Source organism: Osmerus mordax, chromosome 14 (assembly GCF_038355195.1).
Source record: "Osmerus mordax isolate fOsmMor3 chromosome 14, fOsmMor3.pri, whole genome shotgun sequence".
In the NCBI taxonomy this organism is placed as follows: domain Eukaryota; kingdom Metazoa; phylum Chordata; class Actinopteri; order Osmeriformes; family Osmeridae; genus Osmerus; species Osmerus mordax.
The window spans coordinates 4,905,511-4,933,357 of NC_090063.1; the positions used below are offsets into that span (position 1 = coordinate 4,905,511).

Sequence of the window (27,847 nt, forward strand, 5' to 3'; positions counted from 1 at the left end):
CTGCGAGAAGTTCCACTCAAAACAACTTGTCGCTAAACATTAATGAACAAGAGAGTATGGAACACCTCAACATTTGATCCATGTGGTTGTAGCGCTGGTTGGTTGATAGTTGTCACTTGTGTGCGCGCCTGCACCACAATAATTAAAGACCGCAGGGTTGTACCACTACAGTACACATCCACCTATTTACCTACCTACCTACCTACCTACCTGAGAAGATGCGCAGAGGAAGCTGATACGACCACCTTGAGAGAGAGGTTGCTCAAGGGGTTACCTCCACCTCAGGCCAGCCTCCGATGCCATTAACCCAGGACAACGACTCTCAAGAGGGGAACTTTACAGCAACAGACCCCCCGTCAGACGGCACTGCCGGAGCTCCGGCCAAAATGTGCAGCGAATGTTACACCAACCAGACGTTTGTGTACGATGATGGGACTGCGCACGACCACACGCCCAGGTAAAGAAAAACTATCACTTACTATAATAATGTTACTTAAAATGACAATGAATGCTACAAATACTAAATATGACTGATTGGCATTTTAATTGAAAAAAGTTGCAGTTTAATTTTATCGAGTTATCCGCCGATATTTTCTGAACCGTGAACTATTTTCTCCATGCACATTCAGTCTACATTTGTAGTTGAGTTGAGATGAAATAGAAGATTTAGAAGAATAGAATAGAAGATTCGCAGCATATAGACTGCGCCTGTGAGCACAGGTATATAACTGTATGACTTTCTGTAGGATGAAAATATAACCTCAGAATTATCAAATTTGCCTCTAAAAGTGCAACATCATCTCCACCCAGTGTGTGTGTGTGTGTGTGTTCGTGTATGTGCATGCATATAGGAGTGTTTGCCAGCACGTATGTGTAAGTGTGTACAGTATTGATGCATACAGTAGGTGCATTCATGTGTGTGTACGTGTGTGTGCACACAGGGTTTTCACTGAGTGCCTAGATATTTTACTGTGTGTGTGTGTGTGTGTGTAGCTCCAGTTTCTGCTATGTTTAACTAATATGGGGTGAGAAAGCTGAATAGATATCTATGGGTGTTTCTGCTAGCTCAACGATCATGCTAGACAGACCTCCATGTTAGTACATGAATAATAATTGGAGCAGGTAGTATATTTATGTAACCTGTCATGAACTCCCAGGCATTATGGGGCCTATTGTCATCCATGTTGCCCCTGGGGTGAGTTCCTTACATCAATGTGGGAACAACTGGGAAATAAAACGCTCGTCTTTTGAACAGCCTGCATGAATACTGACCCGTACACACACACAAACACACACACACACACGCACACAAACACACACAAACACACGCACACACACACACATACAATAACGAGGTAGGATGCTCTTCTAATGAATTACAAATTGAGTTTTCTCATCTCTCATTCTCTTTCTTTCATGCGCTTCCTCTCTCTCTCTCTCTCTCTCACTCGCTCTCTCTTTCATGCTCTTCGTCTCTCTCTCTCTCTCTCTCTCTCTCTCTCTCTCTCTCTCTCTCTCTCTCTCTCTCTCTCTCTCTCTCTCTATCTCTCTTCCTCTCTCTCTCTTCCTCTCTATGTAATTCTCTCTCTCTATCACTCTCTCTCTCCCTCTCTCTCTCTCTCTCTCTCTCTCTCTCTCTCTCTCTCTCTCTCTCTCTCTCTCTCTCTCTCTCTCTCTCTCCCCCTCTCTCTCTCTCTCTCTCTCTTTCTTCATCTGCCTCTCTCTCTGTTTGCTCCTCTTTCTCCATCCCCATAGCTATAAGCTGAGGAACCCATTCATTAGCGAGGTCAGTGCTTTGTCAAACTCTGCCAGCCAGAAGCAGCCAGACTGGGGACAGTCATCAGAGTGACTCGTCTGAACCAGCCAGCTAGTCAACCAGGCTGCAAGAGACAGCCTTCAAACTGCAGGGGGAATACTCCAGTAATTAATTAACGTCCATATGAAATCCTGGTTTGTTGATTTCCTCTCTGTGTGCACACAGGGTTTTCACTGAGTGCCTAGATATTTTACTGTGTGTGTGTGTGTGTAGCTCCAGTTTCTGCTATTTTTAACTAATATGGGGTGAGAAAGGGGGAATACTCCAGTAATTAATTAACGTCCATATGAAATCCCGGTTTGTTGATTTCCTCTCTGGCTCAGTTTGAGCATTCTGAGCTCATCAGATAATGATTAGCCAATTAGCATTGCATACCTATCAAAAGATAATTGGATAGGGGATTTTTGAGGCCCTAACCAGGTGCCAATCATAGGGATTAGTCGGAGAAAAGCATCAAAACCACGGAACTCTAATAGGGATGTATTAAAGACCGGTCATAGATACTCTCCTAGCTCTGAGATTGGGAGGCATCGGAGCACTCTCAGAAGTGATTGGGGAGGTCCAGGTCTTGAATCATATTAGCAATCTCATCCAGACTGCGACTTCATCCTTCCTCCTTAAGCCTCAGAGCAGGAACAATAGCAGCTACTGAGCCTCTTGACCAGAACAGGGGTCATATGAAGTGGTTAGTTGGGCTCTGCATGTTTAGAAAGACGCCCAACAAAGTGAGAAGCATCAGACTCTTAGTTCCAAAATCTCTACTGACGTTTGTTTTAAAATTGATATTTCAGAATATTTACAGTGTGGTAGGTATTTACGTGTGGACTATGAGGTAAGTCAACCAATGGTTGTTCTTAATTGTTTTACTTATGTGCATTTATCCTTCTTTCACTGTAAACACTGGGTTTCTGCCCCCCTCCCCCCCCCCCCCCCCCCCACACCACCTTTGGGAGGCAGGCATGACCCCAGCACAGCACACACACTGTTCCCATGGCGACAGGTAACTCCTTCCCCCCATCCCCTCTTCCTTACTTTCATCCGTACCTACCTAACGCATGCCAAGTGTCACTCAAAGACTCCACGATGTGGAAGGGGCTCCACACCTCAGTCCATACAGTAGGATAGGAAGAGGCAGCCTTCACCCTTATCGACTGATCCAGGGTCAGATCTCTCTCGTTTACCTCATACTAAAGACATGGAGTGCAGATGTCAATCTGACCCCAGGTCCCCCGATAGGGGTAACTTCCTCAGCATGTTAAGAGCTGTCAGAGCTCAGTGCGAGACATGGAATCAATGAAATGTATTACATTTTCCGGTGTTATTACATTTTCTGGGGAATTAATACATTATTTGTTGCTTCAACAGCAGCATTCCCATACAGTACTAATGCACTGCTGATTGGATATCAACCTCTTGTACTGTTGGTTTTCTTCTTCTTCTTCTTCTTCTTCTGCATTGGATGGAGGGACAAAGCTCCTGAAACTGCATGACCAGGTCCTCCAAGCATGTACTTAGGCAACACACTTGTTCCTGTATGTGAACTATGCAGTATTGTATGCATGAGTCAACATGAGGCATACAGGATACTGCACCTTCAGACACACTAACTGCATTGTCTAGGACCATCTGCACTAGGGTTGATAATACTGGCATGGGCTGATGCTGAATGAGTGGGGTCTGTTGTTAGTATAACTGATGAAACATACCCTGACCAGAGCCACTCGATGATGCGGGACGCCGCAAACGCTCGTCCCAGTCGGGGGACAGATGTGACGGAATAGACCGTTACACCCTGTCTCCCCCTCCCTTCCCCTTTTCTCCTCCCTCCTTCCTTCCTACCATCAACCCCCTCTCCCCCCTATCCACCCTCCCTCCGCTCAGTCCAAGCGGCTCCCTTTGCCTTCCTTCCTCAACACAACCCTCCTTTCCGTTGTCTGACTCTGCGTCTGCCTCTCTCTCTTTTGCCCCCCTCCCCCGCCCGCCCCGCCCCACAAAGCTCCTCTCCGGAGCCCCCCCGGACCAGCAGCAGCTCCAGCGGGGTCCTCTTGGACATCTCTGCCCTTAAGACGGAGGCGGAGACCGAGGTGCCCCCCCTGCAGCCACGCTTCCGCTTCCGAGACCTGCTGCTGGGAGACCTGAGCTCCCACAACGACGACAGGTAGGAGGCAGCGGGGAGGAGGTGCCGGAGAAGCTTCTAGAGATGCGTAAGCAAAGCGGGAGGAGGCGCAGAGGGAGAACGAGGGCTTTCTGTACGAGGAGGTCAGGGAGCAAGAGCAAAGCAGGCGAGGTACAAAAGGCAGACTTCGAGAGGAGGTGCAGGAAGGTGTAGGCAAGAAGGCTTTGGAGGAAGGACTGCAACATGATAGGAGGGCCGGGAGGTGCAGGCTATGAACTGTGCTTCTGGGTGAGGAATGGTAGGCGCTGTCCATGGTGCTGAAGTGTCTCAGAGTCTCCTCATGCTGTAGGCTCAGATGTCAGCTGGCACTGTCAGTTCTAGAGAGGAAGGAAAGGCGTCCACTACGATGTTCTTGCAAACCTAACTAAAAAGTAACTATTATCTATGTTCATTTGCAAGGTTTGCACCATGCCAGAGGACAAACCTTTCCTTTGCCATAGTAAGACGATCAAACACTGTTTTGATAGAAGAAGGAAAGCACGAGTAAAATAACGCAAGTGAAAAGAGAGAGCGAGAGGGAGGTGCAGAGGCTGCACAATGAAGGGGTTTGTTTTTCTTCTTCTTCTGAGTGGCACTTAGAGGTTCTGCTGTTAGAACTAACCACAGGAGGTGACAGTGGAGCCACTGTTTCTGTCTTTCAACGATAAGTCTGTGGTCGGGCAGCTAATCCCAGTGAGCAGTGAGAAGTGGATCAATATGCCCCCCATCCCCCCATCCCCCCGTCCCCCGTCCCCCCGCCGTCACACTGCTAGGTGGGTGGTTCCCCGATCTCACACAATCTTTTCCCCTGAATTCCTATAAAATGTATCTCTCCGCGTTTGGTACTGACAGACCATTTCAGAATCACTTATAAATACACTCTATGGTGTTTATGTCTTTATGTCACTATGTAGTCCTTTCAACTCTCTGGAAAGATTACATTTACATTGAGTCATTTAGCAGATGCTCTTATCCAGAGCGACTTACAGTAAGTACAGAGAGATCCGTAGAACCGTTTCTTACCCAACAGTGTATACAGAATACTTATATATTTCTATTCAGTTGTAGAATTATTAATATTAATATTATTGTATTAGATGAACAGTATTTATTTAACAGTCAGGGTTGATAAAGTAGAAACAAATTTGGTAACGCACGGGTTTACGGTGAACCTTTTCTTTGAAGTCGTGTTTTTTTCTCTATGAAGTCTGTATTTTTCTTTACAGCTTTAGTACTTCCTTTTCTCTGCCTGTGTGAACTTCACTGCTGCTGAAGGTAGATACTGTATGAAGGACTGTGTGTGTGTGTGAGAGAGAGAGAGAGAGAGAGAGAGAGAGAGAGAGAGAGATGGGTGTGCGTGTGTGTGTGTGCATGCATGTGCGTATCTGGCAGGATTAATTACGGAGCGTTTCTCGGGGTCTCTCGTCTCTGTCTCCTCCGCAGCTCTGTAAATGTCACCGGCCACATCTGCCTTATTCACTCACATCCATCAAAGCTATTACGGTGGGTCCGACACACAAAGGCCCACGTCAAACCTACAGATAACAACTCACCTCTCTCTCTCATTTCTCTCTCTTTCTGCTCTATGTCTCTCTCTCTCTCTCTTGCAATCTCTCTCACTCTCTCTCACAGTCACACACATACTCTCACTTCCTTTCCCATTTCCCTCTCTCATTCTCTCTCCGGCTGTTTCTCTCTACCAGTCATTATTTATGTTTTTTTTCTCTCTCTTTTTTTCATTTTCTCTCTCTCTGTGCCTGACTGGGTGGGAATGACAAACGTCCAGCACTAAAAGATGGGGACCCAGGTGGCATTAGCAGTTAACCTTCCTGTCCCTATCTCCAGTTTGAACCTTTATGTATTTTCTCCTTCTGTCGTCCCTCCATTGTTGACCAAGCTGAAAGCTGTTTACTGTGCACCGTCTTTAAAATGGTAGTGATGACAACGCAGCTGTCTGGCAAGGGTGGACAGACTTACAGTATATATCCCTTTGTGTGCAAATTCTGAGATGTAATTGGGAGAGAGGAAGGGATGGATGGATGGATGAAAAGAGAGACAGTGACAGCTAAAATAGGTGTAAGATTGCAGAAATACAAGTTAAAAAAAGGGGAAGGGGGGAAAGAGAGAGAGCACGAAGGAGGGATGAAGGGTGGAAGAGAGAGAGAGAGAGAGAGAGAGAGAGAGGAGAGAGAGAGAGAGAGAGAGAGAGAGAGAGAGAGAGAGAGAGAGAGAGAGAAAGAAAGAAAGAGTGGGTAGGAGGGATGAGGCTGGGTGACGGAGACGGTCGGGGCGGGAGTGAGTGAGTGAGAGAGAGTTCCCCCTGTCTGTGTGGGCGAGGGTTAAGTGAGCCCGGTTCAGCCACTGTCTGTGTGCGTTTTTCTGAGAGAAACTGACTCATTGTGTCAGTGAGTGTATCAGTGAGTGGGTCAACACCTCCACACACAGAGAACATGTGTCCAGCAGGTTATTGCAGAGAAGGGATTAGAGATGACAGAGATAGTTTGTGTGTGTGTGTGCCTGTGTGTGTAACGGTATGTGTGCAAGTGTTTGAGCAATTGTGTGTGTGTGCACAGGTATACTTGGTTGCGTGTGTTTGTGTTTTTCTACAGGCATGTGTGTATGTGCGTGTATATTCAGTGTGTGTGTTCAGTGGGAGTGTGTTCAGTGTATGTGTGTTCTGATGTGCGTGCTGTTTCGATTGTGTTGGGCTCCAAGAGATTGTTTGGGCTACAGTGTGTGCTTTGTGTGTGTGAGGTATCATTGTGTAAGCAGCCTTTCTGTCTTCGGGTGTTAAGTGTATAAGACTGTGAGCAGCAGCAGAAAGTAGATACAGTACAAAGACAGAGAATGCTATGCGCCAGTTTGGGTTATTCCAGTCTAGCAATGTTGCTGTGGCAACAGGACGATCAACCACGCAAAGCCATTAGGAGCAGCATGGAGAGAGAGAGAGAGAGAGAGAGAGAGAGAGAGAGAGAGAGAGAGAGAGAGAGAGAGAGAGAGAGAGAGAGAGGTTTCTGGTAGAATATGCTATGTGCGTGTGTGTGTTTGAGTGCGTGTGTGCGCGTGCGTATATAGCGCGTAGCACTATAATTGCTATGGCACATCGTGCACCTGAGACCTGCTGCTGCTGAACTTGACAGGCAGAAAGATCAGACTTGAGACAACACAAGTAGTTCTTCGTATTTGACGTTCTTCCAGTTCAGTATCTCAAACACGGACAATTAAATTGAACATAAGTCTCAGGCAGCTTTTTATGCACAGTCCCCTGTTTCCTTTAGTTGTCGTTACATAAACACTGCGATGAGCGCGTCAACTTCCCTCGTTTCATCTACGTGAGTCATACATAATACTGGGTAGCCTACTGAGGGTACTGGGTTTTCGAAGAGCGCTTTGAGGAGCGGTTTTAAACTATTTCCAGTAATGCGCGTCAGTGTGCGCGATGTCTGGTCTCCTACATCAGGATGTGGTGTTGGTGGCGCGCTTGGTGGGAACATGTGTTGAGAGCGCGCATCATTCCAACAACACGAACGGCCACAGGTGTTCTCCGGTCAGTCACCAATGAGAAACCCGTTGAAACCAACAACACAATGGATTCAAAGACGCAGATTCCAACCTGGGTTAGCCCAGGCTTGGCCACTTGGAGGCTGGACTCTTTTGGAAGTGATGCGGGGCAAAGGTACCTTTTCCGTGCATACACACTCTGAAAGATGTGTATTAGTTTACATAAATCAACTAGTTTTTCAGCAGAAACTGCTCGCGTGTACTGCAGGTCTTCTTTACTGCAGTGTATTGAGCCCATGTTCAGGCAATCAATGTGAGATTGATGAACCAGTAGCTTATATGTTTTACTAGATTGGCTTTTATGTTTTACTAGATTGGCTTTTAAAGCCAATCTAGTAAAACATATAGGCCAATCTTTTATAAAAGCCGACTATAGTTTAAAATAAGATATTCTTCTTTTAAACTATAGTCATTTTAAAGTTGTATGTGCATGCGCTTAGATGACTATTGTGAGACTAAACCGTTAGCATGTTGTTTTTAACAAGATTTACCCGTGTACCACTATTCGTATTGAACCTTTTGGTAAACAGCTATACAGCCTACCTCTAAAAACATCAAATATGAGCAGTAATGTGGTTTTCAGGGTTTTGGTGTTACTTTGGCATAACTGACTTCCCCATATTTCACTGAAATGATAGTTCGTCATGCTGATTCTTTGATAACTCGCCCCATCCAAGCGTGTCGCCTTTTATTATCAAACAATAGCTGTCTCAAGCGCGTACTGTAATGTTGTCGCACTTGGTTTGCAGCAATTATGATCATGAAGTACCTAATTACTTTCTCGGGGCCACGATCTCCATGGAAACACATCTGTTTGACGCTGATAGGCCACTAAGTGTAAATACTTGACAGGGATGGTGGACGTTATTGTTCTCCAGAGGCCTGGGTCGAGGGTCATTAGCTTGATTCTCTGTAATAACCTCCTATAATGAAACAACCAAATCCAATGAAATGGATGCCTCTATTTTCGATCTTCTTTTGTTGGGTTATTCTCTGTAAGTGGTTGTGTGTGTGTGTGTGTATGTGTGCGTGTGTGTATGCGTGTGTTTTTGTGTTTGCGCGTGCCTGCCGAGTGTACGTGTGCGTGTGTACCCGTGTGTTTTTGTGTTTGTGTTTGTGTGTGCGTGCGCAGTGATGAGATGTTGGACCAATCAATAACTCTGACTCTGTTTCACTCCCAGTCCCTTTTTGGCTCCTTCTCTCCACCTCTCTCTCCAACTCCCCCTCTCTCTGACCCCCCCCTCCCCTCTCTCTCTGACCCCCCCCTCCCCTCTCTCTCTGACCCCCCCCCCTCCCCTCTCTCTGATCACCCCCTCTCTCTGGCCCTCTGACCCTCTCACTTCCTGACAGCTTTAAATGGGTCGGCTACAATCACCAGCAGTTCTGCTGAAGCCTGAAATGGCTGTTTCTGTCAGTCTTCAAACCAACTGTTTGTGTCCCTTTGTCTCCACTGTACAATCAGTCTCACCAAAGGCCGCCATCAGAAACTGGCACGACAGCACGCTTTTTACTACTGCCTCTTTCTCTCCATCTCTCTCTATCTCACCCCCTTTTCCACCGACGAAGTTGAGGGCTGTTTCGCAGCCGGTGCCCTATCTTGAACCAGTCCTTTGCATTTCAACAACAAAAGAACCAGTTCACGGCCGGGAAAGCTGGTTCCAGAGCGGCACCAACTCTTCGCTGGTGTAGAAGCAGTCCACTTATGTCCAGGGCTGGGGGTAGGATTATTGTGACCCACCAAGTACTACCTAAATTTGTGACTGCCATCTTTTTTTTTTTTTACTTATCTTCAGCAAAGAACTTTTGTTGATTGTAAATCAAAACATATTTGTTAATTACCGTTGTTCTTGAACGTAATTATCGTTCATAGTAGTCATGATGAGCGGCACATAGTCATTGGACCACTCGTGTTTTGACGCCAGTGTGTGCTTGCAAAGCTATGAGCAACCCTTGTCGGCCATGTTGTTGCTTGAAGTTGGCACTTGCCTTACTGGGAATACAGAGTGACACCATAACGTGGCTCTTCAGCTTGTGGGAAAAACAAAACCAGGACTCGTTTGGTGTCGGTAGAAAGAGGGTGTCTCTCTCTCTCTCTCTCTCTCTCTCTCTCTCTGTCTGTCGTTCTCTCTCTCATTCTCTCTCCCCACATCTCTCTGTCTCCAACTCTCCCCCTCTCTCTTTCTTTCTCTCTCCCCCAAACGTTCCCGTTCCCTTCCTCTCACTCCATCTCTCCCTCTCTCTGCTACTATGTCCTCAATGTATAGGAAGAGTGTCTTGTGGGAACTGACAGCTAAGTGATGAACTGAAACCTAAATCCCTGTGATGCTATTTCAACCATGTACTTTGTCTGTCCCAGTGTACAGGTAGGAAGATCCAACATGGCACCATTGCCGTCACCCTTCTCTCCATGCAGGGATAAACTTAGAATGATTTTACCGTTGCATCCTGTAAATCTAGATCATTGTTGAACCACAGTGCTGCCTCCCTCTCTGTCCCCAACTGTCCTTCTCTTTTTTCCCTTAGGTACTTTGGGTTTATTTAATGCCACTTGCAAAGCCTTTTATGGCTATCCTTATAGAATGTTCTGGCAAGCGCTCTAAAATGTGTCTCTGTTGCTCTGTTTTCCTCTTTAGTCTTTAGTCTTCTCTTTCGGCTCCTCACTGTCGGTTTCTCTCTCTGCCTCCCTCTGTCACACATAGTTAACAGTCACTCACTCACACACACACGTGTTATTTGGTCCGTTCATCAAACACTGTTAAGAAGCCTGCATTACCCAGATGTGTGGCTGCTTTCTCCGGACCTTTAGAGAAGATGAAGTCATAATCGGATTTCACGTCTGTGTGTGTAGTGTGTGTGGGAGGGTGGGTGGGTGTGTGTGAGTGGATATTCAGGTGTGTGTATGTGTGCATAATCCCGTGTGAGTATGCGTGCGTGTTTCTGTGTGTGGGTGTGTGTGTGTGTGTGTGTGCATGTGGGACAGTGTGTGAGTGAGGTACGAAGACTGGTAATTATGTTTGAATCCTCAGGCAGGCTATTAGGAACAACACTGTGAATATTTACAACAAGTCAGTTGAGCTTTGGATGGCTATTTGTTTAACATCAGTTTACATTTAACAGTGTGAAGATGTTAGGAAGTGAATGTGTGTATGTTTGTCAGTGTACAGTATGTGTATAGGTGTGTGTGTGTGTGGCTGTTTACCAATGTCTCTCTCTCTCCAGGGTGCAGGTGGAGTTTTATGTGAACGAAAACACCTTCAAGGAGAGACTGAAGCTCTTTTTCATCAAGAACCAAAGATCAAGTAAGTTGACTGGCTCTCCTATTCATCTTTAGGGGCGATCTCAGCTTGTAAAAACAAGTGATTGAGTCCAGGGCCCTCTGAAGATGTACAGACTGATGATGATATGGGAGCTCTCGTCGTCAAAGAAACAGGACCATTGAATTCTGACCCTGCCTAATAAGAGACCTTGTCACACTTGGGTCAAATACACCAATGACTTGTACTTGAAAGGTTTCTTGAGGTGTGTTTGGTTTGTGCATTGACTGGGAAATGCTACTCTAATTGGCTTATGGTCAGTAACAAAGGACTTGTGTACCCTTGGATGTGTTTGATGTTGAAGTGAGGTAGCATGGACGCCTCCTCTAGCACTGCAGCGCATCCTCCTACTTGTATGTCTAAGTTTGGCCTTGTAGCTGGTGTGAAGGTCAATGTGTATATTACACACACACTCACCTCTCATAAACACACACACACCTCTTTCTACTCCCTTGTCTACGGTGCTCCGCAGGTCTAAGGATCCGAGTGTTTAACTTCTCCCTGAAGCTGCTGACCTGCCTCCTGTACATCATCAGAGTAATGACAGACAACCCCTGTGCCAGCGGGGCCAACCTCCACCCAGGCCAGCGGGCCAACGGCACCAATGGGAGGTCAGATCAAATGTACTCTAACCTCAGTACTCAACCTTCTGCTTTGTACTTGTTATCTGGAGGACCTTCTTGTCAGTGACCTGCTGATCACCTCTCACATTAATTATTATCTGTCTCTCTTTTTCTTCTTCACCCTGCCAACCCCAAATCCGTTTTTCCCTCTTTTCCGTCGACACATACACACACCACACACACACACACATCGTGCCTCTATGATTATCTTCTCTGGTTTTATTTGTCTGTCGCGCTCTTCACCATTTTACACAAACACTCATCATCATTTCACCCTCTTTCTCTCCTCTGTCCCTCTATTACCCCCCCCCCCCCGTTCCTTCATGTTCTCTCTCTCTCGGTCTCCTTCCTTTCATTCTGTCTCTCACTCTCTTTCACGCTCTGTCTCCCTGCATCTCTCTCATTCTCTCTCTCAATCTCGCTCTCCCCACCTCCTCGTCCTCCTTTCGCCTCCCCCTGTCTCTCTTGTCTCCAGTGTGAACTGCCAGTTGAACAGCTCCTCCCAGGACAACGAGATAAACTGGTGAGAGGAGGGTGTTACATCTGTCCCTGGAAGGAATGGAGGGAGGGAGATATCGATGTATCCCTTTGAATGGATTTTTAGCCTCCAGTGTTTGTGGTGATTCTCTCCGTGTGGAAAGCCCCCCCCCCCCCATTTGATCATACACTTATTAATCATTAGACTTTCCTTACTGAACAGATGGTGAAAGTGTATGTTTTTGTACAGCTGAAAAATGATAGATGAAACAGGAGGAAGTATTAGATCATAACAAAGCATATCATGTAATGTAGGGCTGCAATTGGTTGCAGTACACAGTCTGTTTAGAACACTATCAATACCAAGGAGGTTATGTAAGGTATGTGCTTAGATTAGTGCTGTCTGTATGTGTGTGGTTAAATAATAGGTTTACTGCAGAGATACAGTGCCTAAACCATTGTGTGTTTGTGTGTCCTGTGTGTGTGTGTGTGTGTTCATGTACTGTGTGTGTGACTGTGCCCTGTTTATCTGTGAGTGTGTTGGTGTGTCCTGTGTGTGTGTGTGCGTATAGTGTGTATATGTGTGTATATATCTGTATATATCTGTGTATATGTGTGTATATGTGTGTGTGTGTATAGTGTGTATGTGTGCATACATGGGTGTGTGTTACAGTAGCTCTGTGCTCCCCTGTCCGCAGGGAGCTGATCTTCTGGGTGGACCGGAAGGTTCCTGTGTGGGCCATCCAGGTGAGCCCCACAGCAGATCAGACACTGAGGGAAGAGGGGTTTATGAAAGAAACAAGAGAGATGGTAGAGAAATGATGAAATGGGAAGATAAAGTGAGATGAAATGTACCGTGTCTCTCAGGTGATTGTGGCCATTATCAGTTACCTGGAGGCCATGTTACTGATGTATCTGAGCTACAAGGTGAGATACACACACACACACACACACAATTCTTTCAGACAGGTCCATTTCACACAGAGTCAATCTGGAATATTAACAAACCATAATTAATGTGATTGGCACAAATAATTTACCCAGGCACATAAAGGATGTAGACTTAATGATAATTACAGGGTATTACAATAATGACAGATGAGACTGTTGACTGAGAAGTGTGTGTGTGTGTGTGTGTGTGTGTGTGTGGCTTTCAGGGGAACATTTGGGAGCAGATCTTCCAGGTGTCCTTCCTTCTAGAGATGATCAACACCGTCCCCTTCATCATCACGGTACGCCTCGGCTGCATCTCAATACTCTTTGTTACCGTAGCTCTTTCCATCGCAGTGGAACAGTGAGACTCGGCTGCGTGTCCATACTGTTCACCAGCTTCCTCTATTGTACCGTCGTCACACAATGAGGGCTGGAGGAGGACAGGGGAAAGCAGCAGGATATCAAGTCTGTCAGTGAAGAGACCTTGTGAAGGACGTCTCTTCACCGCATCCTTCGCTACTTCCTTGTCCTGTTGAAAAGCCCTGTGGGAGTCCAAGTCGTGAATGTCATCTCTGGCACTTAATTAGGTTTAAAAATGAAAACCTGTCAAACCTGTGTTGCGCTTCCTGCAGGGTGTGGGGGGGTGGGCATCCTGCTGTCTTCGGGGCATGCGTTCCTCTCAGCGGTGTGGGCTTGTTACCACGGGCCCCAGTGCACGTCATTATGACAGGCCCTATATAATGCTATATTCGGAGTCAGGTGGCTGAGCTGTTAGGGAATCGGGCTAGTGCCAGTTCGATTCCTGGCCGTGCCAAATGACGTTGTGTCCTTGGGCAAGGCACTTTACCCTACTTGCCTCGAAGGGAATGTCCCTGTACTTACTGTAAGTCACTCTGGATAAGAGTGTCTGCTAAATGACTAAATGTAAATGTATATTTATATAGTAGGGCTGGTGTGTTTCATAACTAACTAACTAGCGTGTATATTAGCGTGTATATACACACTAGTTAGTTGGTTATGAAACACACACATGCACCATTAAGCGTAAATATATTTTACCAACAATGTGTTGAATTTGACAGTTGAATGAGTTAGGCCTACTTAGACTATTATATTGGTAAAGTACAGAGGTCAAGAGAAACCTATCAGGACCATGGATTGCGCTTTGACACGCGTTAATGTAAACAAAGTGGTCACTTTGACATGAGCTGCTTACTTCTAGCTCTGAGCCTCTGAGGGCATTGAGTGGCATGAGGAAAGTGCGCTCTGTATTTCTCGCACATTCAAATAAAAGCGTATTAATAGGGTATAAAAATAGGGTATAAATAGCAAGTGAATATCACGCGAATATCACATTGAATTCGGCATATTTCCAAAGCTGACAATTCAAGAGAAGGTGAACCCGCTGCTCTTCTCCCAACTTCCGAGCTGGAGGGCCCGCTCTCGACGGGCCCTCCGACCGCACGGGCCCCAGTGCGACTACACTGCCTGCACTGTCTATATTTACGTCGAGTTATGTCTGGTTCCTCTGAGGCATGAGTCAACACATTGTCTTTTGCAGCAATGTATTAAGGAATATGCTGTGTTGCTGCATATCCAGGATAAAATGCAATATCAAGCACAATAGAGTAGGACTCGCTAATCCAAATGATGGAAACATGATGGATTGGTATAAAGCGCCTCCGCCATCCTCTTGCTGGTCTTTTCAGTAGGGAAGCTGACTGAAGCGGTGTTTGTTTTTGGTCATTTCCCAGTTGAAACTCAGCGGGTGGGTAGGAGGGCTGCTAAGCCTAGGTTGAGGTATTCTTAGATCAGGGATGTTTGGGAAGATAAATGGAACTGTCTCAAATTAGCACTGTTCTCCTCAGATCTTCTGGCCTCCGATAAGGAACATCTTCATTCCGGTGTTCCTCAACTGCTGGCTGGCCAAGTGCGCCCTGGAGAACATGATTGTGAGTTTTGGTTTTGTGGTGCGTGATCTTGTGAACATACTGAAGATCCACCAGCCGTGCATAATAGAGTTAGCTTGTTTCTCTGCACCAGCAGAATACTTTACTTGGAGGGTAAGAGTTCTAGCAAGTTCCTCCTTCCTCCACAGAATGATTTCCACAGAGCCATCCAGAGGACCAACTCAGCCATGTTCAACCAGGTCCTCATCCTGATCTGCACCTTGCTCTGCCTCGTCTTCACTGGGTGAGTCACCTTCGACCTCCAATCCATGGCCTCTAGCCCTTAGACCTCTGGCCCCCAGCCCCTGACCCCACCCAGTCCCCCGGTTAAGTTTGTCCTATTCATCCCTCCGTCCGTCTTGTAGGACGTGTGGGATCCAGCACCTGGAGAGAGCAGGGAAGAACCTTTCTCTCTTCAACGCCTTTTACTTCTGCATCGTGACCTTCTCCACCGTGGGCTTCGGGGACGTGACGCCCCGCATCTGGCCCTCGCAGCTGCTGGTGGTCATCATGATCTGCGTGGCTCTGGTGGTTCTCCCTCTACAGGTGGGAGGCTGGAATTGTAGCACACGTTACATCAATGATTCTATTTCTATTTAGATCTGTTTTCAGGCAAAACGTCCAGCCCGTCATAGCCTTGAGCAGGTTTCCTAAAACATTGTGGACAATACATTTTTGGAGTCAAGTCATGTCTCTCGCGTCTACCAGTTGAATATACAGTTGAACACATTCAGCTCTGAGGTGGCCATGGCCAAAGCTATATTCTACTACGGGAGCCAATCAGATAAGAACAGTCTGAGCATCACAACAGGGCAGATAAGACATCCAATCAAACCAGCCAAGGGAGACGGAGAGGTCGGGGTCAAGGTCATCAGTTTGACTTTTGGTCAATTAAGTTGACGTTGCTTATCCTTGTTTACGTTTGATGTTAACATTTGGTGTTAACATTTGATGTCAATGTTTGATGTTTCCGTGTGATGTTTATATGTGATGTTTCTGTGTGATGTTCATGTGTGACCATCTCAGTTTGAAGAGCTGATCTACCTGTGGATGGAGCGTCAGAAGTCTGGCGGGAACTACAGCCGCCACCGCGCCCAGACTGAAAAGCACGTGGTGCTGTGCGTGAGCACGCTGAAGATCGACCTGCTCATGGACTTCCTCAACGAGTTCTACGCTCACCCACGACTGCAGGTTAGATATATACTTGGCACACACACACACGCGCACACAAATACAGTATACACACATACACACACATGGACACGCGTCAAAAGCAAAGTGTACACAGAGCATACAGGGAAAAGCGTTGTCAGCAAGTTCACTTCTCCTCTGTTGACATAGAGCAGCACAAACATGGAAGAGGAGAGGGTTGAAATGGGGATGACAGCAGCCAGACTTTACACAGTGATTCAGACCAACCTGTCAGACCACTGACCTCAGATAACTGTAACCACAGCCATTTATTAACACAACATTTAACACCTCTGAGATATGCCGAATATGACCTCATTACATCTGACTGCCTTTGACGTCCATTGATATTCAAAATGATACGGAGGGTGAGGATGACGACGAGGACTGGGATGATGACGAAGACGACGAGGATGACGGTGGTGATGATGGATGAGGGGAGTGATAGTGATGGATGAGGGCAGCGATAGTGATGGATGAGGGCAGCGATAGTGATGGATGAGGGCAGCGATAGTGGTGGATGAGGGCAGCGATAGTGATGGATGAGGGCAGCGATAGTGGTGGATGAGGGCAGCGATAGTGATGGATGAGGGCAGCGATAGTGATGGATGAGGGCAGCGATAGTGGTGGATGAGGGCAGCGATAGTGATGGATGAGGGCAGCGATAGTGATGGATGAGGGCAGCGATAGTGGTGGATGAGGGCAGCGATAGTGGTGGATGAGGGCAGCGATAGTGATGGATGAGGGCAGCGATAGTGGTGGATGAGGGCAGCGATAGTGGTGGATGAGGGCAGCGATAGTGATGGATGAGGGCAGCGATAGTGGTGGATGAGGGCAGCGATAGTGGTGGATGAGGGCAGCGATAGTGATGGATGAGGGCAGCGATAGTGGTGTGTGGATGAATGACGGGATGTCCTCCACTGTGGCCCCGCAGGACTACTACGTGGTGATCCTGTGCCCCAGTGAGATGGACCTCCCGGTGCGGCGAGTGCTCCAGATCCCCCTGTGGTCCCAGAGGGTCATCTATCTGCAGGGCTCCGTCCTCAAAGACCAGGATCTCATGAGAGCCAAGTGAGTGGGCTTCCAGGTGATCCCTCCCAGGTCCCCCAGCAGACAGAGACAGTACCAGACTCACTTACAAGTCAATAAATAGCCTGTGGTTTTATATTCTATCCAGATTTTATACACCACTGTCTATCCGACATGCCTTCTCGATCCCTGGTGTTTGGATGTCTTCTCCTGCTCTATTTCTCTTGCCCTTCTCTATTTTTGTCTCATCATCCCTCCATCCCTGTGTTCCTCCATCCTTCTATGCCTGTAAACCTCCATCCCTCCCTCTGTCCATCCCACCAGCTCTCCATCCCTCCATCCCTCCCTCTGTCCATCCCACCAGCTCTCCATCCTTCCAGCCCTCCACCCTTTTAACGCTCCATCCCTCCTTCTATTCCTCCAACCCTCTCCATCTCTCTGTCCCTTGCCATGTTCCTCTTTGACCTGGCTGATATGAGAGGAGAGAGACCACACATCCATGGTCTCTGTCCTTCCTGCAATGTGCAGGACCGACAGGCAGAGTTCAGTGGAACTGTTTTAAACCAGAACACACTCACTCTGTACAGATGACATGGAATATGTTACCGGGTATGCGTCACACGCACCCACACACACACACACACACACACACACACATTCACACACACACACACACAGAAACCTACAGGAAACACACACCGAGTATAGGACCCACATCAACACCCACATCCACACACATGCCACAGTGCACACACTCATACACATGCTCAGAAACATGCACACACACACTCACACACTCCCCACCACACACGCACATGCAAACACACAGACATACTGATATTTGAGATTGTATTTCTTTTAACGCTATACAAATAACCTTTCATTTCCATTGTCTGTGAGAACCCACAACGCTCTAAAAGGAACTTCTCTATTTCAATGTTATCAAATCATAAATATCAGCTGTGTGTTGCTGGAGCAAACACAGCAGGAGAAACACCTTTGTTAGAGAATAGAGAGAGAGAGACAGACAGAGGGAGGGAGGGAGGGAGGGAGGGAGGGAGGGAGGGAGGGAGGGAGGGAGGGAGGGAGGGGGAGAGAGAGAGAGAGAGAGAGAGAGAGAGAGAGAGAGAGAGAGAGAGAGAGAGAGAGAGAGAGAGAGGAGTGGGTGTGTTGTGGTGAGCTGACATCCTTTCTTTGGCTCTGTTACAGGCCACCCACACGCCTCTCCTCTACAACCGTCTATCTTGTGAACTTACATTTTGTACTCTCCCCTTATTGGCATGACTGTCCCATCCATTCATCTCTGATAGGGTGAATCGACAGTTTGTGCAGTTCTGATTGGCTTAACTTCCTGGCTGCTCTGTTATGATTGCCTGAACGCTCTGACTGTTATTGTTTGATTGGCAGGATGGATGACGCAGAAGCTTGTTTTATCCTGAGCAGTCGGAACGAGGTGGACCGCATGGCTGCTGTAAGAACACCTCCGACCGATCGATCCTCCGTTAATTAAATAACTAAGACAAAATCCATAATCAACTGAACACTATAGAACTAAATGAACCACTTATTTGATTCTGTCAATATAAGATTATCAAGTTATTGAATAGAGTGAGTGATGAAGCAACACGCACGTGTGTGTGTGTGTGTGTCCGCAGGACCACCAGACCATCCTCAGAGCCTGGGCGGTGAAGGACTTTGCTCCCAACTGCCCCCTCTATGTCCAGATCCTCAAACCAGAGAACAAGTTCCACGTCAAATTTGCTGGTGAACATTCTCACACACGTCGTCTCTCACTACAATAACCTTAAGTGGCGAGCCTCCCGCCTGTGTTATGATACGCTTCTTCTATAGGTAAGGTACACTGTAGCCTTCTCCTTATAGGACCATGGGCATCTGCTACTGTGACTAGGGGCCGTCAGTGCCCTGACTGGATCATCCATCTATTTCTGAAAGAGGATTTTTTAAGCTTTGATGTGATAGTGACAGTGGAGAGAGACAGGAAACGTAGGGAGAGGTGGAAGGAAATGGCCCCGGCTGGATTGGCCCCTTACGTCAAGGCCTTAGCGAGGGAGTCAGGTGGCTGAGCGGTTAGGGAAGCGGGCTTGTAATCAGAAGGTTGCCAGTTCGATTCCCGGCCGTGCAAGATGACGTTGTGTCCTTGGGCAAGGCACTTCACCCTACTTGCCTCGGGGAGAATGTCCCTGTACTTACTGTAAGTCGCTCTGGATAAGAGCGTCTGCTAAATGACTAAATGTCTAAATGTCTTAGCCTATGTGGTGTGGGCTCTACCCGGTGAGCCCCACTTGATAGGATCCTTTACAATATCCCCTCCTTCCTGTCTTCCTTCCACAAGCAAGCTCTCAATGTTAAACCTGCCAGCCTTGTTCTGATGCTCCTCTCCGTGTTTCCTGCGTTCTGACCCAGACCACGTGGTGTGTGAGGAGGAGTTCAAGTACGCCATGTTGGCTCTGAACTGCGTGTGTCCGGCCACCTCCACCCTGGTCACCCTGCTGGTGCACACCTCCAGAGGACAGTGAGTCCCCCCGCCCCCATGGACCCACACACACACCCACACACACACACACACGCCTTTTTCCCTTTTAATTCTATAACACAAGCAACAAATTCCCAACATTAGCCCTTTACCACAACCTGTGAGGAGACTGTGTATTAATAATAATGTAAATCGTGTGTGCGTTTGGCAGACACTTTGATTCAAAGCAACACGCAGGGATTTCAACCTGCAGCCTCTTGATCTTCAGTCAAATGCTCGACCACTGAGCGATACCCCTCCATACTCACTTTAATACTGCTTTTAAATGAATGTGTATGCATGTGTACATCTATGGTCAGGCCCACAGTGAACGTGTTATGGAACAGCATACGTAGCATTAATTCGAAAAAGGTCTGCTCTGTCTGAATGGCTGAGTGTCCTAGAACTCCCTCTCTCTTTTGAACGGAGAAAAGGTGTCTTTCTTTTGTGTCCGTAAAAGGAGAGTGGATATCTGCTGCCGTTCCTTGGTAGTTGCTCTTCATTCAGTATGAATGAGAGGATAGAGAGAAAGAGGGCGACACAAGAGAGTACATTTGGAGGGAGGTGAAACCTCAATCTTTTCCCCAGGAGTCACAACGTTAAGTGTGTCTCTGAATCGAGCCGCAGGCCCTCTGCACTGCTCTGGGCTTCCGACTCCACTCCCAGACCAGTGTTTTGTTGTCTGACAGACCCTCCACGGAGACACAGTCCTCCTCTGCAGCCCACCGCAGCCAGAAAGGCACTCTCTCTCTCCCACGGATCAGAGAGCAACAAACAGCTTTTGTCCGCTTAATGGAAACGGGGGATTCATCAGCAGGCTGGTTCGTCAGACAGAGCAGGGAGACAGCGGGAGAGCGGCTTTCTCAGTTTGAGGCCCGCCTGCTTCCTACCTGTTTCCTGCCTGCGTCCCATCTCTGATGATAATGACGGGGGGTGAATTGTTCTGAGGAGGGAATCGATGGTTAGCGCCTCAGCGGGCGCCGCGCTGATCCCGGCGGCCCAATAAACACATGAGGAAACTAGGGAGTGAAACTCATAATATAATCAAGCTGCTCAATGTTTGCCCAAATCATACACGCCAATCCATACATGCGGTGCTCAGTAACATTTTATTTTCCGACTGACTCGCACAGACCTACACTTAAAATATTTTTCTGCGACCCACATTTCATGAATTGTCACACTTAAAATGCCCCCAAAACAAGCAAAATTATTTATACACAGCTACGCTCTGTACTGTACTATTTTCAAACACGTTAACCAAACCCTTATTTAACACACCTGATTCTGTTCATTTGTTGGTTGACAAGCTAAATCGGGTTTGCAACAGCTGGGGGGCACAAGTGTCTATAGCTCTACAGCTCTCCAGTGTTGGAGAACCCAGGAGAGTCCTGCTCCATGTTTTGGATAATGAAGCACACAAACTCCACAGAGATGAACCAGGTTAGAGTAACCCTAAGAGTCTGAGGTGATGAGGGTCTGTTGAGTCATGAGTGGGATAGGGATAATTATCCCCGGACACTTCTCGGTTCTCCTGGATAGGCTTAAAGAGGGGTAATTACTGGAGTTAATGACCCAGGTCAGATTGGCAGCCTGGCAAGATCAGTGAGAGATTAGCCTGTCAAGATCCTGTTCACCAATCAGAGGGGGAGCCGAGTCAGGGAACCTGGCAAACGAGGGACACCTTGATCTGGATGGAGGACGTGGGGGTGTTGAGAGCGGCGTAGGGGATGCTGCGTGTGTGTGTGTGTGTGTGTGTGTGTGTGTGTGTGTGTGGAGGGATGAGTGGTACACTCATCAAATGTGTCTGCAAATGCGAGATGGCCTGGTATTTCATGGTTTATTATGGAGTGTATGAGACATGTGTTGTGTTGCTGTGGTGACGTCACCAGAGAAGGTCAGCAGTCTCCCGAGCAGTGGCAGAGGATGTACGGCTGTTGCTCCGGCAACGAGGTCTACCACATCTGCCTGTGCGACAGCAAGTTCTTCGGGGAGTACGACGGGAAGAGCTTCACCTACGCGTCCTTCCACGCTCACAAGAAGTACGTTGAGAGCTGACAATGCCACAGTTCAAACTGGGGCGGAGGGCTCCGCAGTGGGGGGTGGTGGTGGGGGTGGGGTGTGGGGGTGGTGGGTGGTGGGTGGGGGTGGTGTGTGTGGGGGTGGTGTGTGGGGGTGGTGGGTGGGGGTGGTGTGTGGTGGGTGGGGGTGGTGTGTGGTGGGTGGGGGTGGTGTGTGTGGGTGGGGGTGGTGTGTGGGGGTGGTGGGTGGGGGTGGTGTGTGGGGGTGGTGTGTGGGGGTGGTGTGTGGGGGTGGTGTGTGGTGAGCGGGGAACGACAACTGCACGGGATCCATCACAAGTCCCAACTGTTTGCGTGTGCGTACAGGTACGGTGTGTGTCTGATCGGGGTGAAGCGCGAGGACAACAAGAGCATCCTGCTGAACCCGGGCCCTCGCCACATCATGGCTGCCAACGACACCTGCTACTACATCAACATCACCAAGGAGGAGAACTCCGCCTTTATCTTCAACCAGGAAGGAGCGGAGAAGAAGGGGCGGGGCTACGATGGGCCGTCCCGCCTCCCCGTTCACAGCATCATAGCCAGCATGGGTGAGGGGGGGGGGGGGGGGGGGGGTTGTTACTGTAATAAGTGAAGGGGATGAGAAAGCTGGAGGGATGTGAAACGGGTGTCCTTGGTTGCCATAGTAACTCAGGTGGTTGGCATACTGCATCTGCAGGTACAGTTGCCATGGATCTCCAAAACACCAGCCCGCCAGACTACTCGGGTGGGAAGTTGGCCCCTCCCACTGTAAACGGTGCAGGCAGTAGGCGTCCAAGCATTGCTCCCGTCCTGGAGATCGCCGACTCCTCCTCCATCCTGCCATGTGACCTGCTTAGTGACCAATCAGAGGATGACAGTACCTTCTCCGACGAGAAAGGATCTTCCTCCACTGAGTGAGTGAGGATAGTGTGTAGTTGTGTGTGTGCGTGTGTGTGTGTGTGTGTGTGTGTGTGTGTGTGTGTGTGTGTGTGTGTGTGTGTGTGTGTGTGTGTGTGTGTGAGAGAGAGTAAAATGGAGCGATAGATTGTGTTTCTGAAGGTCTGCATGTTTTTCAATGTTTATCACCTGTCATTCATGTCAAGTTAAATGAGTTCATAAAGTTAGTGCTGAAAGATACACAAGGAACTATAGTGCCCCCTTGTGGATTGTAGTATACAATATACATATAAATGTATATCTGTAAAGGAAGAGAGGCGTAAATGTGTGGTTGTTGCTTACCATTATTTTATTTTAAGTGATATTGAATTGTATGTATTGTGTTGCCAGGTATATGAAAGGATATCCCCCTAATTCCCCGTACATCGGGAGCTCCCCCACGCTCTGCCACCTGTTGGTACAGAAAGCTCCCTTCTGCTGCCTGCGGCTCGACCAGGTCAGAACACTCACACAGCACACACGCATACACACAGCACACACACACACACAGCACACACACTAACACACACACACTAACACACACACACTTTGTGAATTTGAAACGTGCGTCTGTCCCGTCTCCCTCCAGGGTTGCAGACACAACAGCTTTGAGGACGCTAAGGCGTACGGCTTTAAGAACAAGCTGATCATCGTGTCTGCAGAGACGGCAGGGAACGGCCTGTATAACTTTGTGGTACCTCTTAGGGCCTACTACCGCCCCCGCAAGGAGCTCAACCCCATCGTGCTGCTGCTGGACAACCCGTGAGAGAGAGAGAGACACACACACACACACACACACACTAGAGATGTACAGTACACACGGTATGGTAAAAGTAACAAACAAAACACACAGTCACACTGCTAACACAAACGATGCCATTGTGCACTTTCAGTTGCGTGGACAGTTAAGTGTGGTGAGGACTGCCATTGTTTGTCCCTGAGGTGGGCTGCTCTCTCGGTGTAACAAATTAGGTTGTGAGTGACAGAGGGAGAAGAAACGTACCGAACGCTCCTCAGCCCCTGCATGGTTGCCATAGTTACCCTGCCCTACCTTGAACCTGTCTCACATACGTTGCTCCGAGCAGGGATGAAAAGAGAAACATGTATTCTTATATAATAAATATATAAATAATGGAGAAAGAAAGGGTTCCGCGTCAACGGCGATGTGTCCGTCTCATAAAGACCGTCTTAAACGTTCACACGCACGCACACACACACAACCACACACATACACACACAAAAACACTTTCTCTCTACCCTTTGTAGAGAGAAAGGGTACACACGTTTGAAACGTGTGTGTGCGAGGGAACAAAGAGAAATCTGCTGTATCTCTGTAGCAGGGGCCAGGGGCCAGGGCCAGGGCCAGAGATCAGGGCCAGGGCCAGAGATCAGGGCCAGGGGCCAGAGATCAGGGCCAGGGCCAGGGGCCAGAGATCAGGGCCAGGGGCCAGAGATCAGGGCCAGGGCCAGGGGCCAGAGATCAGGGCCAGGGCCAGGGGCCTGAGATCAGGGCCAGGGGCCAGAGATCAGGGCCAGGGGCCAGAGATCAGGGCCAGGGCCAGGGGCCTGAGATCAGGGCCAGGGGCCAGAGATCAGGGCCAGGGCCAGGGGCCAGAGATCAGGGCCAGGGCCAGGGGCCTGAGATCAGGGCGAGGGGCCAGAGATCAGGGCCAGGCGCCAAAGATCAGGGCCAGGGGCCTGAAATCAGGGCCAGGGGCCTGAGATCACGGCCAGGGGCCTGAGATCACGGCCAGGGGCCAGAGATCAGGGCCAGGGGCCAGAGATCAGGGCCAGGGGCCTGAGATCAGGGCCAGGGGCCTGAGATCAGTGCCAGGGGCCTGAGATCACGGCCTGAGATCACGGCCTGAGATCACGGCCAAACACAAATTCACCTTTCCTACATATCATAGAATAAACCCTAAGCTGATGTTGGCTTCCTGTAATGTCTCAGGCCTGCTACCTCACTAATGATTACTGTAACAGAGAAGCATGTGTCTATGCTTCCTGTAGTCCAGACAACCACTTCCTGGAGGCCATCTGCTGTTTCCCTATGGTCTACTACATGGCTGGAACCATTGACAAGTAAGATGCTCTCTTTTATTGGACACACTGCTGATTAAACGTACCTGTTATTTGTGGCTCGATTTAGAAAATATATTGCCCCAACTAAGTTCACACTTGACAGGGAGTTACTAAAAACTCACAAGAATATACCTAGCATTGTGATGCTTACTGCAATGACACCTAAGATGCTTGTTGTGTGCTTGCATGTGTGTGTGCATGTGTGTGTGTGTGTATGCCAGTCTGGACAGTCTGCTGCAGTGTGGCATCATCTACGCTGACAACCTGGTGGTGGTGGACAAGGAGAGCACGATGAGCGCAGAGGAGGACTACATGGCCGACGCCAAGACCATCGTCAATGTTCAGACTATGTTCAGGTGACATCTCTCCGTCTGTCTCTGTCTGTCTCCCTCTGTCTCTGTCTCTCTCTCTCTCTCTCTCTCTCTCTCTCTCTCTCTCTCTGTCTGTCTCTGTCTGTCTGTCTCCCTCTGTCTCTCTCTCTGTCTCTGTCTGTCTCTTTCTGTCTGTCTGTCTGTCTGTCTGTGTCTGTCTCTCTGTGTCTGTCTCTCTGTTTCCCTTTCTCTCATTTTTGGTATCTCCCTCTTCTTCCTTCTCTGTAGGCTTATTAAAGCCTGGGTTCATATAGCATAGCACAGAGCATTCATAATCAAACGGATTATTCTGAACGCAATTATGTAAATCAGAGCCCTGCTTGAATCTGTTTTTACTTTCCCTATTTCTCAATGTCTCTCACTTCGCCCCCTCGTGCCCCGCCCCTCTCCCCGTCACTAACCACCCCCCTCCCTCCCTCACCCCCCCCCCCCCCCCCCTAGACTGTTCCCCAGTCTCAGCATCATTACGGAGCTCACTCACCCTTCCAACATGAGGTTCATGCAGTTCCGGGCCAAGGACTGCTACTCCCTGGCTCTCTCCAAGCTGGAGAAGGTGAGGGGAAGGATGACGAGGGGAGGAGGGGAGGAGGTGATGGTAAGAGGATAAAAAAAAAACAAAAGGCGAGAGGTAGAGGTGAGGCATGACCCGAGTGTTCAGACTCTGGCGTTGGCACTCTGCGTCTCTGAGAAGCAGCGTGGTTAGCTTTCTAAGCCGTGTGTGTGTGTGTCCTGTTTCAGAAGGAACGAGATAAAGGTTCTAATCTGGCCTTCATGTTCCGGCTTCCCTTCGCTGCCGGGAGAGTCTTCAGCATCAGCATGTTGGATACTCTGCTCTACCAGGTTAGGATTCTGTTACTGTCCCTTAACGCTAACCCCCTTAACCCTTAACCCTCACCCTAACCACACCCTCACTTAGCCTTACCATTTCCTTAGCCTCACCCTAACTCCAACCCTTACACAAACCCTTCCCCAGACCCTAACCCCCACCCTAAATGTCATGTCAAAATGAGATATGTGGTGCTGTAGTTACAGGAGCTGTATTTCTAGGACAATAGGGCCCTCTAGTGGACAGTCTATTTGTAGGAATTGTTCAACATCACTGCGTTCCCCAGCATGCACGTGGAACAGCCCTGGCGAGTTGTCTTGAGGAAATGAGTGACTAACTGAGTGTCGTGTTTCTCGGTCAGTCGTTTGTGAAAGATTACATGATCCTCATTGCCAGACTGCTGTTGGGCCTGGACACCACACCAGGGTCAGGATACCTCTGCGCTGTGAGTCATCTCTGTGTGTGTGTGTGTGTGTGTGTGTGTGTGTGTGTGTAAGAGAGAGACAGAGAAAAGAGAGAGAGGAAAGAGAAAAAAGAAAGTGCATGACAAATGGAAGAGAGAGAGAGAGAGAGAAAAAGACAGGGGGAGAGAGAGAGAGAGCGCTCGAACAAATCTCAGGACCCGTTTCGTGCCTGTCTCTCAGATGAAGGTGACGGAGGAGGACCTGTGGATACGGACGTATGGTAGACTGTTCCAGAAGCTCTGCTCCTCCAGCGCTGAGATTCCCATCGGCATCTACCGCACCGAGTCTCATATCTTTCCCACCTCTGAGGTGAGCTGGCGCTGGGGCCAAGAGGGTCTCTAGGCGCTGTTCCTGTGTGGCGGGCGGCAGGTCCCTAAGTGCTAACAAAGTCAATGAGACCGTGCCTCCCTCCCAGTCCCAGGTGTCAATCAGCGTGGACGAGTGCGAGGACCCCAGGGAGAGGGGGGAGGAGTCCCGCAGCAGCGACCAATCGGAGTATCCGCTGCTGAGGAAGAAGAGCATGCAGTGGGCGAGGCGCCTGAGCAAGAAGAGCGCGAGGCGCCCGGCGCCCGCAGGCCGCGACCCCATCCGGGACCACGCCCAGCGCATGGCCCAGCAGCGCCTCAGCCTGTACAGACGCTCAGAGAGGGAGGAGCTGTCGGAGCTGGTCCGGAACCGCATGAGACACCTGGGCCTGCCCACCTCCGGATACGGTGAGGACGCAGCCCTCTTCCTCAGATTCTGTTTGATATTATCATTATTTTTGATTAGTATTATTGACATTAATATACTATGTAGTAATGGAAAATCCACTGTGCTTTGTTTACCTTTTCTCTGTGTGTTTGTCTGTCTGCTGTCTGTTTGTGTGTCTGTCTGTGTGTCTGTGTGTCTGTCTGTGTGTGTGTCTGTGTCTGTCTGTCTGTCTGTCTGTGTCTGTCTGTGTGTATGTCTGTGTGTGTGTCTGTCTGTCTGTCTGTGTGTCTGTCTCTCTGTCTGTCTGTGTGTCTGTCTCTCTGTCTGTAGAGGACGTCGCTAATCTGACAGCCAGTGACGTGATGAACCGAGTAAACCTGGGTTACCTACAAGGTAAACACAACCATGCTCCACCGCCAGTAGGGCCATCTATGACCTTCTGACATGTGACTTTGTCCTGACACTGGGTTGTCATGCTTGTGTTCCAGACGAGCTAAACGATCAACAGAACACACTCTCCTACGTGCTCATCAATCCCTCCCCTGACACCAGATTGGAGATTAATGATGTTGTGTATGTATCCCTGTATTTGTGTGTGTGTGTGCATGCTTTTTTATTGGGGGGGGGGCTGTTTAACGGTCTGCATGGTGGTGCACAAGTGGGTGTATGTGTGTATGGCGCTGTGTAGTGTGTAATTGATTCCCTCTCCCAGGTACCTGATCCGATCGGATCCCCTGGCCCACGTCCCAGGTGAGCCCCCCCTGCTGAGCAGCAGTGTGAGGGAGAGGCAGGAGTCCAGCACAGGCTCCAGGGACGACACACATCTCTGATACCTGCCCTGGACCCCCTCGT

At 48.7% G+C, this 27,847-nt stretch overlaps 1 protein-coding gene across 1 annotated transcript; it reads left to right on the forward strand.

The window, feature by feature from the left end:
- Positions 1–296: 296 nt before the first annotated feature.
- On the forward strand, positions 297–27,825 carry kcnt1a (potassium sodium-activated channel subfamily T member 1a). Its single transcript, XM_067250302.1, has 31 exons — positions 297–457; positions 3,813–3,974; positions 10,752–10,831; positions 11,319–11,457; positions 11,945–11,992; positions 12,645–12,693; positions 12,814–12,873; positions 13,104–13,178; positions 14,748–14,831; positions 14,978–15,072; positions 15,194–15,374; positions 15,855–16,019; positions 16,954–17,090; positions 18,456–18,519; positions 18,704–18,812; positions 19,473–19,581; positions 21,474–21,623; positions 21,969–22,192; positions 22,321–22,537; positions 22,911–23,016; positions 23,149–23,321; positions 24,570–24,641; positions 24,863–24,997; positions 25,454–25,565; positions 25,751–25,852; positions 26,200–26,283; positions 26,483–26,611; positions 26,718–27,015; positions 27,326–27,388; positions 27,484–27,568; positions 27,708–27,825. Exons 1-31 carry the CDS (start codon positions 297–299, stop codon positions 27,823–27,825), a joined length of 3,786 nt encoding a protein of 1,261 aa, XP_067106403.1.
- Positions 27,826–27,847: the final 22 nt, after the last annotated feature.